The 16,543-nt window shown below is 41.9% G+C and overlaps 1 protein-coding gene across 3 annotated transcripts in view; it reads left to right on the top strand.

Annotated features, from left to right (window-relative positions):
* vmp1 (vacuole membrane protein 1) overlaps positions 1-16,543 on the top strand; it is a 158,008-nt gene that overhangs the window by 33,321 nt on the left and 108,144 nt on the right. For all 3 annotated transcript variants that reach the window (XM_078224649.1, XM_078224648.1, XM_078224650.1), the window contains exon 6: positions 8,389-8,499. In XM_078224649.1, coding sequence (XP_078080775.1) covers positions 8,389-8,499 — 111 coding nt within the window. The remainder of the gene's footprint in view (positions 1-8,388; positions 8,500-16,543) is intronic.

Raw genomic sequence — 16,543 nt, 5'->3', positions numbered from 1 at the left:
ACCTGCAAAGGGAAGCCAACCAAATCCAAGCAATTACAACCTCTGTAGGGGGAAAGATTACTACATAGTCTTAAAGTAGTGGTACATTTAAGGTGGCAATGCACTTAAGCTGACAACTGCAAGAAGGAACAAATGGCAATCGACAAGAAAATTGGTGAAGACTTCAAGGAAGAGTCAACAGACGACCTCAGAGGAGGCAGTGAAAGACCCCAGAAGGAGGGCACTGAAACACACTAAATGACCAAATGAAGGATAGCGAGAGAATTGCAGAATGGAAATAAGTCAACACTTCATCAGGGACGAACCCGACTAACAGTGAAGTCTAAAAGGGTTTCGTTGAATTTAAGACGAGTAGAATTGAAGGTTCCATTTTTGAAATGTATATGTCCAGTAAGAGTATGATGGATTTACCTTGGAAGAAATGCAGAAATTAAAGATCTAAAAAGAAACTAGGAACTATTGAACATAAAGAGGAATCAGCAAAATGAATTGAAGCTCGAGGGAAGACATTAAAACAATGAGATGAAATAATTGGCAGCAAACTTGAAAAAAGAATGGCAAAAAATTGCAGGAGAACTTCATGAGATAATGGAGAATTAACTGAACTCTGAAAAAGCAACCAGAAGATAAGTTCAGTGAAGAATTGAATCAGATGAATAAGAGGTTGAAGAAAGGAAGCTTGACAATGAGAAATTAACAGAAGAGAAAAAAAGTGAAATTGGCAACAGAATCAGCAATTCAGACCTAAAAAACTGAGATTACATGCCAGAACAAGATTGCTGAATTTGTCACGCAAGTGGGAAAGCAACAAACCAGTACGGAACAGTTCCATGCAAGACTGTATTTGAAACTGTACATAGTTAAAGCCTACAAAAAGTGTTTATGTTTGAACACACACCTCAAGAACTCATCAATGAGCCATCAGCACAGCAACAAAGAAATCCCATATTAAGCACATAATAAATCCCATATTAAGCACAGATTTCTGTCTGTGGTATGACATGTGTAGGCATGTAGGCTGCAATGTCTAGTGTAGTCAGCCTGCTGATGTTTGAAATGAAGCATAGCTACAAAGTCAGGTACCAGTGACTGTTTTTTGAACCTCAATCCTGCAAGTATTGATGCCTTCAGAAAGGAGGAAGTTAAGAAAAGAAGCAATTTGTTTCCAAATTAAACATGATTACTATTGCAACAACACCGAACATGCTGTGTGTTAACAGGAGGGAGGCGGCGCCCATCTGGCCGTGCTCCAGCCTCAAATCGAGCGGCACTCCACACCGACCGGAGTTGGCTATTCCAGGCCAACCAGTGATCCGTGGTGCTAGGGTATCGTTACTTTTAGGCGGGATTCTGATTTAGAGGCGTTCAGTCATAATCCAAATTAATCCTAATTCCAAATTAAATTTAGTCAACTTCAAATTCTGTTTCACGACATTGACCATGAACAGGTTTTCTAGGATATCGATGAATGCTTCACACACCTGGAATGTATTGTTAGAACCTGTCTATCATCGACAAGCTGAGGTCTCTTGCTAAACTTTCAAAACAAACATTTGCCATGCTGATTATTATGGGATGGAGCATTTAAGCTGTTTAAATTTGTACATTGATAGCACTGCTGCCTTAGTGCCTGGGACATGGGTTTAATTATGGTCTTGGGTGACTGTCTATGTGGAGTTTGCATGTTCACCCGGAGTCAACATGGGTTTCCTCCAGGTGCCCCAGTTTCCTCCCACAGTCCAAAGATGTGCAGGTTAGTTGGACTGCTAAATTGCCCCTTAGTGTCCAAGGATGTGTAAGTTAGGTGGATAGCCATGATAAATGTGCAGAGTTACAAGGATCGGCTAGGGGGTTGGCTTGGGTAAACATGCTCTTTTGGAGAATCAGTGCAGACTCTGGGCTGAATGGCTTCCTTTTGCATTATAGGAATTCTATTTGTGGCTTATCCAGTTCGGTGCATTTTCAACTTTGTTGGAGTGAGAAATTTCTTTGCTTTACTAGTGTGTGTGGAGTTTTTAAATAGCACTTGAAAAATGTAGTTTTTGTTCTGCTTAGTTTTAATACTGGTTTTGCAACAGATTAGATGCACTTTTTAAAAATATATTTTTATTGAGGATTTTTTCCCATTTTTACAAACAATGGAATGAACCCTTAAGAATTGGTACAGTACAGTGTAACCATTTTTCCACATATACACACAGAAACATTTCATTACAATTGGTTTGGAATATTAATAATCAATTGCAATTTGTTGTAATCAGTGCCTCCATTCATATGGATAATGAAAGGATTACAGAGTGGGGGATGTCAGGATAAAGCCATGAGCACATAGCACACCCTTGCCCACAGGATAACAAGGACCGATTACATAGCATAACGGAGCCCCCTGCGGTCAAATACAGCCAATCAGAACATGAAACAGTGCCCCAAAGCCTCCAAACAATGAAAGCAAATCACAGAAAGAGGGGAACATCAGGAAACAACCTCAAACCCGTATATGCCCTCATAGGATAATGGGAGCAGAGCTATTCAGCCTCATGGGAAAAGTGCAGGTAAAACAGAGCCCAGGTATCTAATCGAATACTTAATAACAGGATACCTTCATTAGGGAGACCTAAACCTATAATAAAATCTCCATGCCTCTAAGTACAAATTTTCAAAATGGCTGCGACCCTTGCCTACACAGCCAAAGAAAGTAAGGAATATGGACACAGAATAAGCCACACTTGGGCTCATCACAAAATAAGTCTCACTCATCTCCAGCCACACAGGAAGTGTTTCTTGTATCCCACCATCAGCCGGAAAGTTTAACCATTTTCCCCATCAAGGAGATCCCACCAACTGGAAGAAAAAAGTCGTCAAAACACCCACAGGTGGGATATCTCAGGGAAAGATACAATCCTCCCCTTCCTGAAAAGATGAGGGAAACCTCGTGGGATCAAATATAATAAATTGGAGCCTATAATCAGTATCTTGTTGTCCCAGATAATGAAAGGAAACGTCGGATAGAGAAGGACACCAGGATAAGACTAGAGACACAAGACGTGGTTTGATAGTGTTCACTCTCATATGCAGGATGTCAAGAACATAGCTACACAATCTCTTAGGAGAAACTCAGATAATGCAGAGCCCCAGTATTTGGGCTCACACTCAGATCCTGTAAACAGGGCACTACCCGCCCTCTGAGAAACCTAAACCTGAAGAGTTCAAAATTTTTAAAAGATCATTTATTAGTGTCACAAGTAGGCTTACATTAACACTGCAATGAAATTACAGTGAAACTCACCGAGTTGCTACACTCTGGCGCCTATTTGGGTCCACTGAGGGAGAATTTAGCATGGCCAATGCAGCTAACCAGCACATCTTTTGGACTGTGGGAGGAAACCCACGCAGACACAGGACAATGTGCAGATTCCACACAAAAAGGAGAGTTGTCCAGAAGTCGCAAAAAGGGGGCATATCGGGAGGGCAGCGTACTCTCTCCTCTAGTATATTTTCCACAGGGTCTAGGAACAGATAATCAAAATAGCTACTGCGCTAATCTATGTTAATAGATAAACATAGGGCAACGTCACAATTGAAAGGCTGACACTGGGAGTACGCATGCCACCCTTTGGGTTTCAAATGAACCAAGCTTCCCCTGTCTCCAGTTACACCTGAGAGGCTATTCAGGCCCCACCATGAAGGGAATTCCAGCCATTTCCCCATCAAGGAACCCCTAACAACAGGAGGAGTCATCGTTAGACATCCACAGTCAAGATATCTCGGAAGAACAAGAATTTCCTCCTGTCAATGCGATGATGTGTTCACCAAAGACTCCAGGCGCCAAACTACCAAGTAGCAATTGTCACAACCCATGCAGCCAAGGAAAATATAGGAAACCAACCTAAAAAGGTTGAGACAACCAGGGATTCCCCAGCTATGCTTGGGTGTGCACCAGCATATATTTCCCCCAACTCCAGCTGTACCAGAGACAATAACACCCATTCTTTTCCAGGATACATGATCTGCCTGTATCTTCACAGGAGACCAACAAGGATTCTTTAACCCCAAACTAACAAAAAAAGTGACAGCATCAGTTTTAAAGGTGGTTTTCCTCGCCCATTATGAGGACCTATAAGGCCATACGCACCATCTCTATACCAAACTGCTTGTCCACCATCTTACTGTGTCGTTACTCATGTTATCCATAATTAAAGTAGAGGATCCCATATAATGTAAACCTCCTTTTATAAATGCCAGGATTATAATACAAAAAAAGATAAAATATCTCTCAACCCTGATGACATACAACCAACCCAGCATGATCTCCAATAGAATGAAGAGGACCTATTATTAGCCCTCAAGCAAAGAATATAGCTCGGTATTACAAACACTAGACCTCAGGAGTTTGGATTTGTCACGGGGCCAGAAGCAGGTTGGGCAGACTCCCTTCCGACCCAGCTCCCCCGGTGCCACATGGAAAGACCAAGATTGAATGGAAGCGTCAACACATCTTAAACTAAGATCTCTTTTGTTCCACCACCAGAGCTTATGGTGGATGAATCCTATTATAAATAAATGGATAAACCTGGCTTTCAAAGTATCAAAGGATAACTGGCAACACACGTCTCAGTGCACATAGATCAAACACCCTTATCAGGGTAAAATACAACATCACAAAATCAGTATTATAATTGCAAGGGGAGTAGTTCCGGATTAATGATGAACTGCAAGATAACATAGCCATCCATGGAGCATGAAAAGGCCAAAGCTTTGGCAGAATTGTCAAGCAGCATCGAGGATCCGTCCATAGTTTTACCTAAGCCTCTGCTTCCATTGTGCTGTCACCCAGAAGCCCTATTGGAGAGAGACCTAGGCCCCAGAAGGTGGCGAGTTCCAACCGCGTCCGGCCTCTTTCAGCTGCCCTTGACAAACACAGAGGTCAAGACAATGCAAGACCAGCGATTGGGGCTTATAACTGACCCCAGATCTCGATGACCGGACACAATATGCCTCTTCGAACTTGAAACGCCCAGTCTTCAAATTGAGATTACAAAAGCATGGCAGCCGGTTCTCAAATTCAGCTGGGAATTTATCCTCTGCTTCCCTTGGGAGACCGGGCATACAGAAATTTCTTCTCTGGCCCATCTCCCCAAATTAGCCAGGATGTCCAACCTAGCATGCAGCAGAATTTCCAAGGACTGAAGGTGAGTCTCCACCAAGGAAATTGCCCACTCGACTGACAGGATTCTTTCCTCCATTTCATTCATTTTCTTTCAGATATCTTGCAGTTCATCAATGTGAGCACCAGTGATTTGTTCCAGGGAGCCAAAACTATCATTCACAACTTTTATTCACAATGGCAGCCATCACCTCGATGCCCATGACATTTCCAGAGCATGAGCCTGCTCACCAGCTAAACTGCCACTGCAAAGAAGGCCTAACCCGGCTGTCTCCGAGCACCTTGATTTAAACAAGAATTTTCTTGACTTTATTGGACCCTTTGTCATCCCAGCTTTAATCAGGATCTTCCAGGACCATAATATGGAATATACATTCAGGATTAGATAATTATGGGTTGTGCATCAAGATAAATAAAAGGATTAAAAGATGAGTAGAGCCAGCGCTCATGTAAACGCAGCCATTCCCACGCCTGGTGGCAGACTGAACTAGAAGGAGACGATTTGGAGTCAGGAAACTGAAAAATAAATATCATATCAGAATCTGACAGATTCATCCAATTTATTGCAACTGAATATCAGTGGATTTTGAACATGGAAGGAAAAAGCAACGTTCACAGTGACACTCATGTAAACGCAGCCATTCCCACACTTGCATTGCGTGACTGCATCTTTTTTTTTAGTTTTTGTACCCTGCTCTGAGTTGTAAATCGGGTCTTTAATTTTTAATTCACTATTGACAGCGTGCAGAGGGTTTGCAACCAGATTTGGGGAAAAAGCTACAGTAACTTATTGTCTCACTGTCACCTGAGTGTGAGTATCGTGAACTGCGGGCGCTGTGTTAAAACTGCCTGTTCCAGTTCCAGAGCTGGCAAGAAGGCAAGAGGAAAGCAAAACTTGTACTTTCACCAGGTCTTTATTTCACCCAAAAGTCCATAGAGGTTTACAGAGAAAAAAAAAACACACTAAGTGCAAAACAAAGAAAATACTAACAGACCCGTGGTTCAAACCCGGTTTTAGGTGTCAGTTTTAATTTTCATGCAGGCATATTAACAGCCCCCTGGTCACATGCCCTTCCCCCACTTTAGGTCCACACCAGGACGTACAGAAGCCATGGCTCCCCACCAACAACACTAGCACACAGACTTTGTGTGTGAGAGGGAAATTTTTCTGTGATGGGGCTCTCCGTCACACTGATTCTTGCTGTTCAATTTCACCTGAAATTATTGAATTGATTTTGCTTTTACATTGCTGTCCAATTTATAGAATCGTAGAATGGTACAGCACAGAAGGAGGCCATTGGACGCACCCACATCTGTGCCAGCTCTTTAGTGGAGCTAACCAAATAGTCCCATATCGTTCTTTCCTTCTAGCCCTATAAACATTTTCCCATCATTAATTGTCATTAGTCTTTATTAATGACACTATAAGTCTTAAATAGCATTAAAACGCTGAAAGTTCCAGTATTTCCAATAGACTGTCTCATTACAATCAGTTCGCGTCTGTGGAAATCTGTCAAGAATAGTTAATTTAAACAGTGGATTGTCTTCAATTGATGATTTAGATGAGTAACTGGGAAATTTTATCCAATAATATTGCTATTAAAAAATCTAAACTGTGAAAAGAATAGAGAAAATAATTTTCAGAACACTGAATTCCATCTTTTATCCTCTTCATCAGCTCTGTAACATCTCCTACTTCCACCGTTGCATTAGCCCATCTACTTCTGAAATGCTCATCCATATTTTCATCACCTTCATGCATCTAATCCAGGGCTCTCAGCTGGCATCCCATCTACTATGTCCTGTAAATTTTAGGTTTTTTTTAATGTTCCATTATGACCCAAGTTCTACTTGCTCACCCTTTGTGATCGTTTAACACACGCACAGTCTCCTTGGCTTGATGTTAGCTTTTGCCTGATGACAACCCTGTTGCATCGTATTTAATTAGATTAATGCAGTTCTGGAAATTTCAAAACTGGTTTTTGAAGTGTGTGTGTGTGTGTGTGTGCGCGTCATTTGATATTTCCTTTAACGTAACGTGAATCCCTCGAGTGATAATTACATTTGAACTGTCCTATTAGTTCAGTGGCTAACAGCAGAATCTGGTGGTGTGCTTGGTAATATATTTAACCTGTGATTAAACCTCTCCACTCGCATTGTCTGTACCGTAAAGACTTGATTACCTGTTAAGACTCACATTCCATCCATTATCTTGTAATTGAGTTTGTGTCTATATATGCCCTGTTTGTGAACCCAACTCCCACTCACCTGATGAAGGAGCAGCGCTCCGAAAGCTCGTGCTACCAAATAAACCTGTTGGACCTTGCCCTGGTGTTATGAGACTTCCTACTTGGTAATATAGAGCAAGAAGTTTTCAAATCCTGAGTTACCTGATCTAGTAAGAGTTTTAACAACACCAGGTTAAAGTCCAACAGGTTTATTTGGTAGCAAGTACCATTAGCTTTCGGAGCGCTGCTCCTTCGTCAGATGGAGTGGAAATGTGCTCTCAAACAGGGCACAGAGACACAAAATCAAGTTACAGAATACTGTAACTTGATTTTGTGCCTCTGTGCCCTGTTTGAGAGCACATTTCCACTCCATCTGACGAAGGAGCGGCGCTCCGAAAGTTAATGGTATTTGCTACCAAATAAACCTGTTGGACTTTAACTCTGGTGTTGTTAAAACTCTTACTGTGTTCACCCCAGTCCAACACCGGCATCTTCCCTTCATGATTACCTGATCTAGGGCAGGGTCCATGTCTGTTCTTGGTCACTGTTCATTCAATGATCCAGGCAGGGCATGTAGCAGACAACAACTAAATCAGGCTGTGGTGGCCACGTTCATTTGGTTGTCTAAGCCTATACCTGAAGTATAGGCACCTGAAGAGGCTATTCAAGACCGACTGCTGACAGAAGAACTGCGTCCCCAGCATAAATCAGATTTTCAGAATGAAAAAGCTTCACGTCCACTTCTGATGATTGTCCATCTTTTGAAAGTAATGTGTTTGTTGCTCAATGGCTTCACGATGTTTTCCAAGACTGGACTTGGCATCTTGTAACCTAAAATCTACCTTTTCATAGTCCTTCCATGAAACTGTAATTTCAATAATTGCGCTAAAATCCCCATCTATTCCTAGTCAGGTTTGACCATGGGAATGTTTTTTAGGTTAAAGGCACAATAATGAATTGTTTGTTAATTTTGCCTTTGTTTTCCTTCTTTGACAGTACGTGCGTTTTGTGGAAAGGAAGTTTTTGTGGTGTGCCTATTGGGTAGGCTTAGGCATTCTATCTTCCGTTGGATTAGGCACGGGCCTCCACACTTTCCTCCTCTATTTAGTAAGTACATTTATTCAGTATAACCGCTTCTATTTCTGAAATTCTGTTGTAATGTTTCTTTGTTGGGAAAGTAGTGGCTTTGGTATTGAACTAGCAGCTGGCAAGTTACTTGAACTGAGTAAATCTGGCAGCAGACACAAATGAGCACTGAACTTGACAGAAGATTTTTTTAAAAATTGAACTAGTTATAGCCTTTAAGGAAGAGAAACTGTCATATCCTGCAATCATGCCTGATCGTCATGTGATTCCAGTCTTCACTATGTAGCTGATTCTGCAAGCCATTCTGAGAGGAAAAAATATATATATAAAACATGTAATTGCTCCAGAAAACAGACCAGTGGCATTACCTGAATACGTCTAGCGATTGACTATAGCTTGATTATATGCATTGATATTCTAATTGGATGTCCAGTATGGCAACTTGCTGTTTAATTGCCAGCTGCTGGTGAAGTATTGACTGCCAAGTGTTGTGATGCCAGAGGAGAAATTAACTGAAGTTACTATGTGCTTTCTGTTGTAAGCCAACGGTGCCCCTCTGCAATGACTCAGCAGGACAGAAGCAACAGTTAATGTGTACTAACTGTAATTTGGTGTATTGTGATTGTACGGATGGCTGACGTTTCAATGCTAGACTGAGCTATCTCAACCTCCCCTCCAAATCCCACGCTAGCATTTCAATCATTGATCTTGTACATTGGTTCAGTGAAGCTAAACACAAATCTCAAGAACAATATCATTTTCTTCCTATGTCCTCTAAGTCACCCTGGTTTTGGCATTCAATAACTTTAGACTTCAGCTATTGCCTTATTTTCAAATCTATTTTAGTATTATACCTGACCTTCCCTTATTTTCTATGTTTGAAACCTTCATAATTTCACCAAACTCTGCTTCCTTGGTTGCTTACACTCCTTTTGGATTCCTTAATGACTGAGAAGATTTTTATCATTGTCCCCTGTTTTTTAAAACGGTGACTGCCTCTTACATTTGGTTCAGGGCCTGCATTGAAAGCATAAACTTGCCTACTCTGTGATACTGACTGTGACCTATTGGCGTTTCCAACATTTTCCAGCAAATCTTCTCAGTCATCACGCATAGAAACATTCGAGAATCAAAAAGGTGTGTAAACAACTAAGGAGAAATTTAATATGGAGAAATATTTTGTGTAGTATGATTGAATAATTTAGGAAAAATAGAAATTGGAACAGACTTGAACACACTGCCAGTAAAGAAGAATATTGGTGTGTGGTTCAGTAGTGAACATATGTATGCAGGGAAGATGATCATAATCATCTGTGCATAATAAAAATGTGTGTACACTTGACAGTTTTTTTACATTATAAATTCCTATGCTCACATTTTTAATGGACGTGGCCTTTGTAAACTTGTCGCACTGTTATTGCACTCTTCCTCTGGGAGAGGGGGATTGCAGACAATGCCAAATACTGAGACTCGACCTTGTAAACGGTGTCCAGGTCGAAGAACAGACCTGAAAGATTGGCTTTAAAAAATTCAGAACCATTAGCCTTACAGTTCTGCTTTTTTTTTTATAAAGTCAGTCTTCCGAGTCAGTTTCACTGATAGTAGTAGCTACTACTTCGACCTTTGGATAGCTTCGTGGTTCTGAGATTATCTTTGAAAACCTGCCAGAAAAGCACGAAGCTGCCCGAAGGTCAGCAGCAGTTCCTATTTGCAGCTCCTGTCGGAGTAGTGTCAGTTGACTATCTTCTTGAAAAATGAGGTGATAAGAGAGAGGGCTGCTGTGGGGGGGGGGGGGGGGAAGCGGTATGGGGGCATGGGGCTCGGGTGAGAAGTGAGCTGGGGGGTTGGTTAGGTTGATATGGGGTGGGAGGTGGGTTTGGGAGGTCGGGGGTAGTTAAGAGGGTCACTTTTTAAGGTTTAGTACCACAAAATTAAATACTGTATATTTCTCAATTCTCTTTTGTATTTAAACCAGTATATAAATAACAGTTTGCATGTTCATCATGGCTGAAAGTAGACATAATTCTGATGACGTGCTGGGCTGATATTTCCAAACCATAGAACCCTACAGTGCAGAAGGAGGCCATTCGGCCCATCGAGTCTGCACCGACCACAATCCCACCCAGGCCCTACCCCCACATATTTACCCGCTAATCCCTCTAACCTATGCCTCTCAGGGGCAATTTTAACCTGGCCAATCAACCTAACCCGCACATCTTTGGACTGTGGGAGGAAACCGGAGCACCCGGAGGAAACCCACGCAAACACGAGGAGAATGTGCAAACTCCACACAGACAGTGACCCAAGCCGGGAATCGAACTCGGGACCCTGGAGCTGTGAAGCAGCAGTGCTAACCACTGTGCTACTGTGCCGCCCCAGAAGCTTGTGAATCTTGGGCCTCATCAAAATAAATGTAAGAAAATAAAAACTGGAAGTGGTGCATAACAGGGCGTTGACTCACTTTCGCCCATTTTTGATTTGATGTATTATTGTCACATGTATTGGGATACAGTGAAAAGTATTGTTTTTGCTCACTATACAGACAAAACATACTGTTCATAGAGTACATAGGGGAGAAGGAAAGGAGAGGGTACAGAATATAGTGTTACAGTCACAGCTAAGGTGTAGCGAAAGATCAACTTAGTGCGAGGTAGGTACATTCAAAAGTCTGATGGCAGTAGGGAAGAAGCTGTTCTTGAGTCGGTTGGTATGTGATCTCAGACTTTTGTACCTTTTTCCCAATGGAAGAAGGTGGAGGAGAGTATGTCCGGGGTGCGTGGGGTCCTTGATTGTGCTGGCTGCTTTTCCGAGGCAGCACAAAGGGTAGACAGAGTCAGTGGTTGGAGGGGCTGGGATTGCGTGATGGAATGGGCTGCATTCACAACCCTTTGTAGTTTCTTGCGGCCTTGGTCAGAGCAGGAGCCATACCAAGATGTAAGCAAAATACTGCAGATGCTGGAATCTGAAACAAAAACCGAAAATGCTGGAAAATCTCAGCCAGTCTGACAGCATCCGTGGGGAGAAAATGAAGCCAACATTTCAAGTCTAGATGCCAAAGGGTCATCTAAACTCGTAATGTTGGCTCTACTCTCTCCCTATGGATTCTGTCAGACTGGCTGAGGTTTTCGAGCATTTTCTGTTTTTGTTTCAGGAGCCATACCAAGCTATGATGCATCCGGAAAGGATGCTTTCTCTGGTGCATCTGTAAAAATTGATGAAAGCTGTAGCGGGAATGCCAAATTTCCTTAGCCTTCTGAGAAAGTAGAGGCATTGGTGGGCTTTCTTAACTATAGCGTCAGCGTGGAGGAACCAGGACAAGTTGGTGATCTGAACACCTAGAAACTTGAAGTTCTCGGCCATTTCCACTTCATCACTGTTGATGTAGACAGGGACATGTCCACTACACTTCCTGAAGTCAATGACTATCTCCTTGGTTTTACTGACATTGGTTTATTGACATTGTCACCACACCATTTCACCAGACTCTCTCTTTCCTGTATTCCATCTCATCATTGTTTGGGATCCGACCCACTGCGATGGTGTCATCAGCAAACTTGAAAATTGAGTTGGAGTGGAATTTGACGCCACTTCATAAGTGTATAAGGAGTATAGTAAGGGGCTGAGGACACAACCACACAGCCTTGCGGGGGGCATCAATGTTGAGGATAACCGTGTGCAAAGTCTGGGAATTTCTGTCACGAGGAGATTGCTTAAAGGAAAGTTTTACAAATCTCTACTCCATCCTTGGTTCACCCCAGAAAGGTTGTAAATTCACAGTGTACAACTCAATTTCTATGACAGTTTCTGGGGGAAGGGCAAACTGTCCAGCCCCTGAGTAAAGGTCATACTATGTACCATGTATCATTCTTTAAAATTCAATCTACATTTTTCCTGAGCTGCTTGATTGACCAATCCTGGGGGATAATGTAATTAATGTAAAAAGAGCATTTATGGTATGTTGCGGGTTGGCGCCAGAGAAATCAGAATGGTAATGTTGTATCAGTTACATTTGTGGATTGTTTTGTAAATGTAGTGATTTCTTTCCTAACATCAGTCGACTGCTCTGTGATTAATTATCCTTAGAGAATTGGCATTTGGCTCCAATTTCACCATTGCAACTGTCACTTTGCTTACTGGATCTGTGTATAATGCAAGAAAGACCAATCCTACCACCAACAACAACTTCTTCTTAAATGCTGAAAGTTTTGGTACTGCTACAGATTGGAGAGTGGTTAATTTCAACAGCTGTGATTTCTCCTCTCACCAACTGTAAACAAAGGTGTTTTGAATGGCTTCTCTCTTGATCAAGAGGTGGCATGCTTCCCAACCCCTCACCTGTGGTGTGATCCGATTTTTTGGTAAACCTGAAATAGGATAAACTCAGGGTTAGTTTATTTGCACACACTCAGAATGCAATATGCTGAGGGGGAAGAGGGCCAGTCACCACGGAGCCCCCTGTGCACTTGTATAGTGAAAGAGGGACAGAAAAAGAAAGATTTACAGGGCAAAGATCACAGAAAACAATTATTGTTTCATGTGGGTCCAGAATCAATGTCCAGTGGTGAGAGATTTAGAGGTTAGCAGGTTAAATTGATGCTGGATAATTCAATTTTCCATTAGAGATTACTTTCACAATAAGCATGCTGAGCTCAATCATGCAGGTGATGGTGCAGGAGATCTGATAGAAACAAACCAGAAAGGAGGCAGGTATTCAGTCTGGATGAGCCTCTTTTCTGTGCTGCTGCTAGGTGGATGGAAATATGGCAGATGGAGCTTTGCAGCTCTACGTGGCAATATCTCCAGCTAGGCGTTCATATCATATGACACAAGATATGAATCCCTTGTCTGGGTCTCTGAGATTGTTAATGTTCTAACCATTAAATCTTAAAGGGAGGTTGTGGGTTCCTTTGTCCCATAAGATAAATTGGCTCCAGTTAGCCAGGCCTGGTTTATGAAATGTAGATGGCCTTTGTATAGCTCCTTTTGAATTTGGTTGTTGTAGCCCACTGGGAATCATTAAGATCTCTTCAGAATTAACGAGGTGTCAATTTCAACATAACCCATGATCATTAGTACAGTTCAAGGTTCGCGGGTCACAGACAAACATAACTTAAGCCATTTTTTAAAAATGCTCTTTGTCCAGTTTTAACATTAAAAAAATTATCTGAGGATATATATATTGAATATTTATATTTTAAAAAAATATAGTGTGAGGTCTTAATCCCCTCACGGTAGGGAGCTTTAAATGATATTAATCCCCACCATTGTGTAAAACTAAGGGCAGATTGGATTATGTGTTTGTATACCAGTTCAATTATCTTACCAATTCACCAACCCCCCCCCCAAAAAAACACCTTTGAAAGGTGCACTTAGTCCTGGTTCCCCATGTACAACACCACAGGAGATCAACCAGCATTTACAACAAAACTGAAGTCAGTGCTTGAACCTGGAGATATGCCACTGCCTCACACGGCAAGCTCAGGCTTGTTTAGAATGCAATGTAATTTTAAAATTGTTTTGGTGTGGTTCTTCCTCTGGTCCTTAAGGTGTTGATCTGTGTACTGTGGGCATTGGCATCCTTCGGATACCATGTTCAAATGGACATTTTACATGTGAGAGCTTTGGTTCATGAATATTAAATTAATCAATGCATAGAGGACCACATCAAAGCTACAATGTCTACCTTGTGTGCATTTCCATTGGGTTTGTGGGATTCACAATGATTACTTATTTTTCTCTTTCCTATCACATTTCATTTTTTCAACTTTCCCAACCCACTCCTCTGCACCCAACCCCATAAAAATAGGGATACCAAGGACTATATACAAGATAGATAGTCAATATCTTTTCCCAAAGGTAGGGGAGTCTAAAACTAGAGGGCATAGGTTTAAGGTGAGAGCGGAGAGATACCGAAGTGTCCAGAGGGGCAATTTTTTCATACACAGGGTGTTGAGTGTCTGGAACAAGCTGCCAGAGGTAGTAGTAGAGGCAGGTACAATTTTGTCTTTTAAAAAACATTTAGACAATTACATGGGTACGATGGGTATAGAGGGATATGGGCCAAATGTGGGCAATTGGGATTAGCTTAGGGTTTTTAAACAAAAAAAGGGTGGCATGGACGAATTGGGCTGAAGAGCCTGTTTCCATGCTGTAAACCTCTGACTCGATGACAAGTTTGCACGTTCTCCCCGTGTCTGCGTGGGTTTGCTCCCACACTCCAAAGATGTGCGGGTTAGGCGGATTGGCCACGCTAAATTGACCATTAGTGTCAGGGGGATTAGCAGGGTAAATACATGGGGTTACGGGGATCGGGCCTGGGTGGGATTGTTGTCGGTGCAGACTCAATGGGCCGAATGGCCTCCTTCTGCACTGTGGGGATTCTATGACAACTGTAGCACCCGTTCCACTGTCTGCGACTTCAACTTTTCATGACAATGATGTAGTTTAAAATTTGTGGTTTTTATTCTGTGAGGCTATTCACTCCCAATTGTTGGAATGCAGAATATCCAGATTCTAAACCTACCTATGAAACACTGTGACCAAGTCATAGTCCCATTCATGTTTTATCACCTTTCTTTCCTGAGGAACCTTTGTGTGAAAGGAACTTGAAACTTTAACTTTCTTTCTCTCTCCAAAGATGCTGAATTTATCCAGCATTTTCTGTTTTTATATTTTATAAGAGTCATAGTGTGCAACACCATCTAGATCAAACAAACAATGGCTAAATGATGGCTAGGTTTGTGGGAGAGAAGAAGCTCCATGAACTAAGAAACTGAAATAAGAACAGAGAATGCTGGAAAAACTCTGCAGGTCTGGGTGTATATGTAGGGAGAGAAAACAGAGTTAATGTTTCGAGTTAATTTGGCTCTTCATCAGGACTAAAGAGAGAGAAATTGAACTGTTGCTGTGAGAGATTGCAACAAGATGTCGCAGCATATAAGAACAAAAAAACAGATGGCCTGATGTGTGGGGGTGGAGGGAAAGGGAAGATTACTGCATTGAGACAATAAATGAATGGGATATTTAAAAATAAGGTTAAAAATAGGTTAAGATGGAGGAGAAAGATCACAGTCTAAAGTTGTTGAACTCCAATATTGAGTCCTGAGGGCTGTAATGTGCCTAATTGGAAGATGAGATACACTTAAACCCTTTTAAAAATATATCCCACACATTTATTGTCTCAATCCAATAATGACCCCTCCCTCCCATGCCAGGCCATCTATATTTTGTTCTTATCAAGACACCTTGTTGCAATCTCTCACAGCTACACTTTAGTATCTAACACATTACTCCTTTTTAACTCTGAAGAGCTAAACAAACCTGAAACATTACCGTTGTTTTTTCTCCCTACAGATGCTGCTGCACCTGCTGAGTTTTTCCAGCATTCTCTGATCTTCTTTCAGATTTCAGCACCCTAGAATTTTGGTTATTTAAGAAACTGGAAGGTTGGGAGAGAAGGAAAATTGAGAAATTCCAAATGCACGTTTGAAGAATGGCACAGTGGTTAGCACTGCTATCTCACAATGCCAGGGATCCGGGTTCAATTTTGGCCTTGGGTCACTGTCTGTGTGGAATTTGCACATTCTCCCTGTATCTGCGTGGGTTTCCTCCGGGTGCTCCAGTTTCCTCCCACAGTCCAAAGACGTGCAGATTAGGTGGATTGGCCATGCTAAATTAACCCTACTGTCAGGGGGATTAGCAGGATAAATATGTGAGGTTACAGTAATAGGGCCTGGGTGGGATTGTGGTCGGTGCAGACTCAATGGGCAGAATGGCCTCCTTCTGCACTGTAGGAATTCTATGAAGAGACAAATGGAGGAAATGGAAATTTGTAAAGAATTGGGACATGAGAACTGAATCCTGGCTTTAGTAATGATGTTTGAGGTACTCCAAGCTATCCGAGATCACCTACCTCCTTATGGGCGCCGGGGAGCTTTGCCTCTACTGTGCAAGGGTGCAGGTTATTAGTCAGAACTTATGGTTCTCATCACTTCCACTGTGTCTTAAATTGCCTAACTTCAGCAGTGCTGCTTAATCGCAAAACTGATTTTGGTATTGCATTTTA

Source organism: Mustelus asterias, chromosome 12 (genome assembly GCF_964213995.1).
Source record: "Mustelus asterias chromosome 12, sMusAst1.hap1.1, whole genome shotgun sequence".
In the NCBI taxonomy this organism is placed as follows: Eukaryota; Metazoa; Chordata; class Chondrichthyes; order Carcharhiniformes; family Triakidae; genus Mustelus; species Mustelus asterias.
The sequence above is the reverse complement of the archived record's forward strand: the minus strand, read 5'-3'. Positions and strand labels throughout refer to the sequence as shown.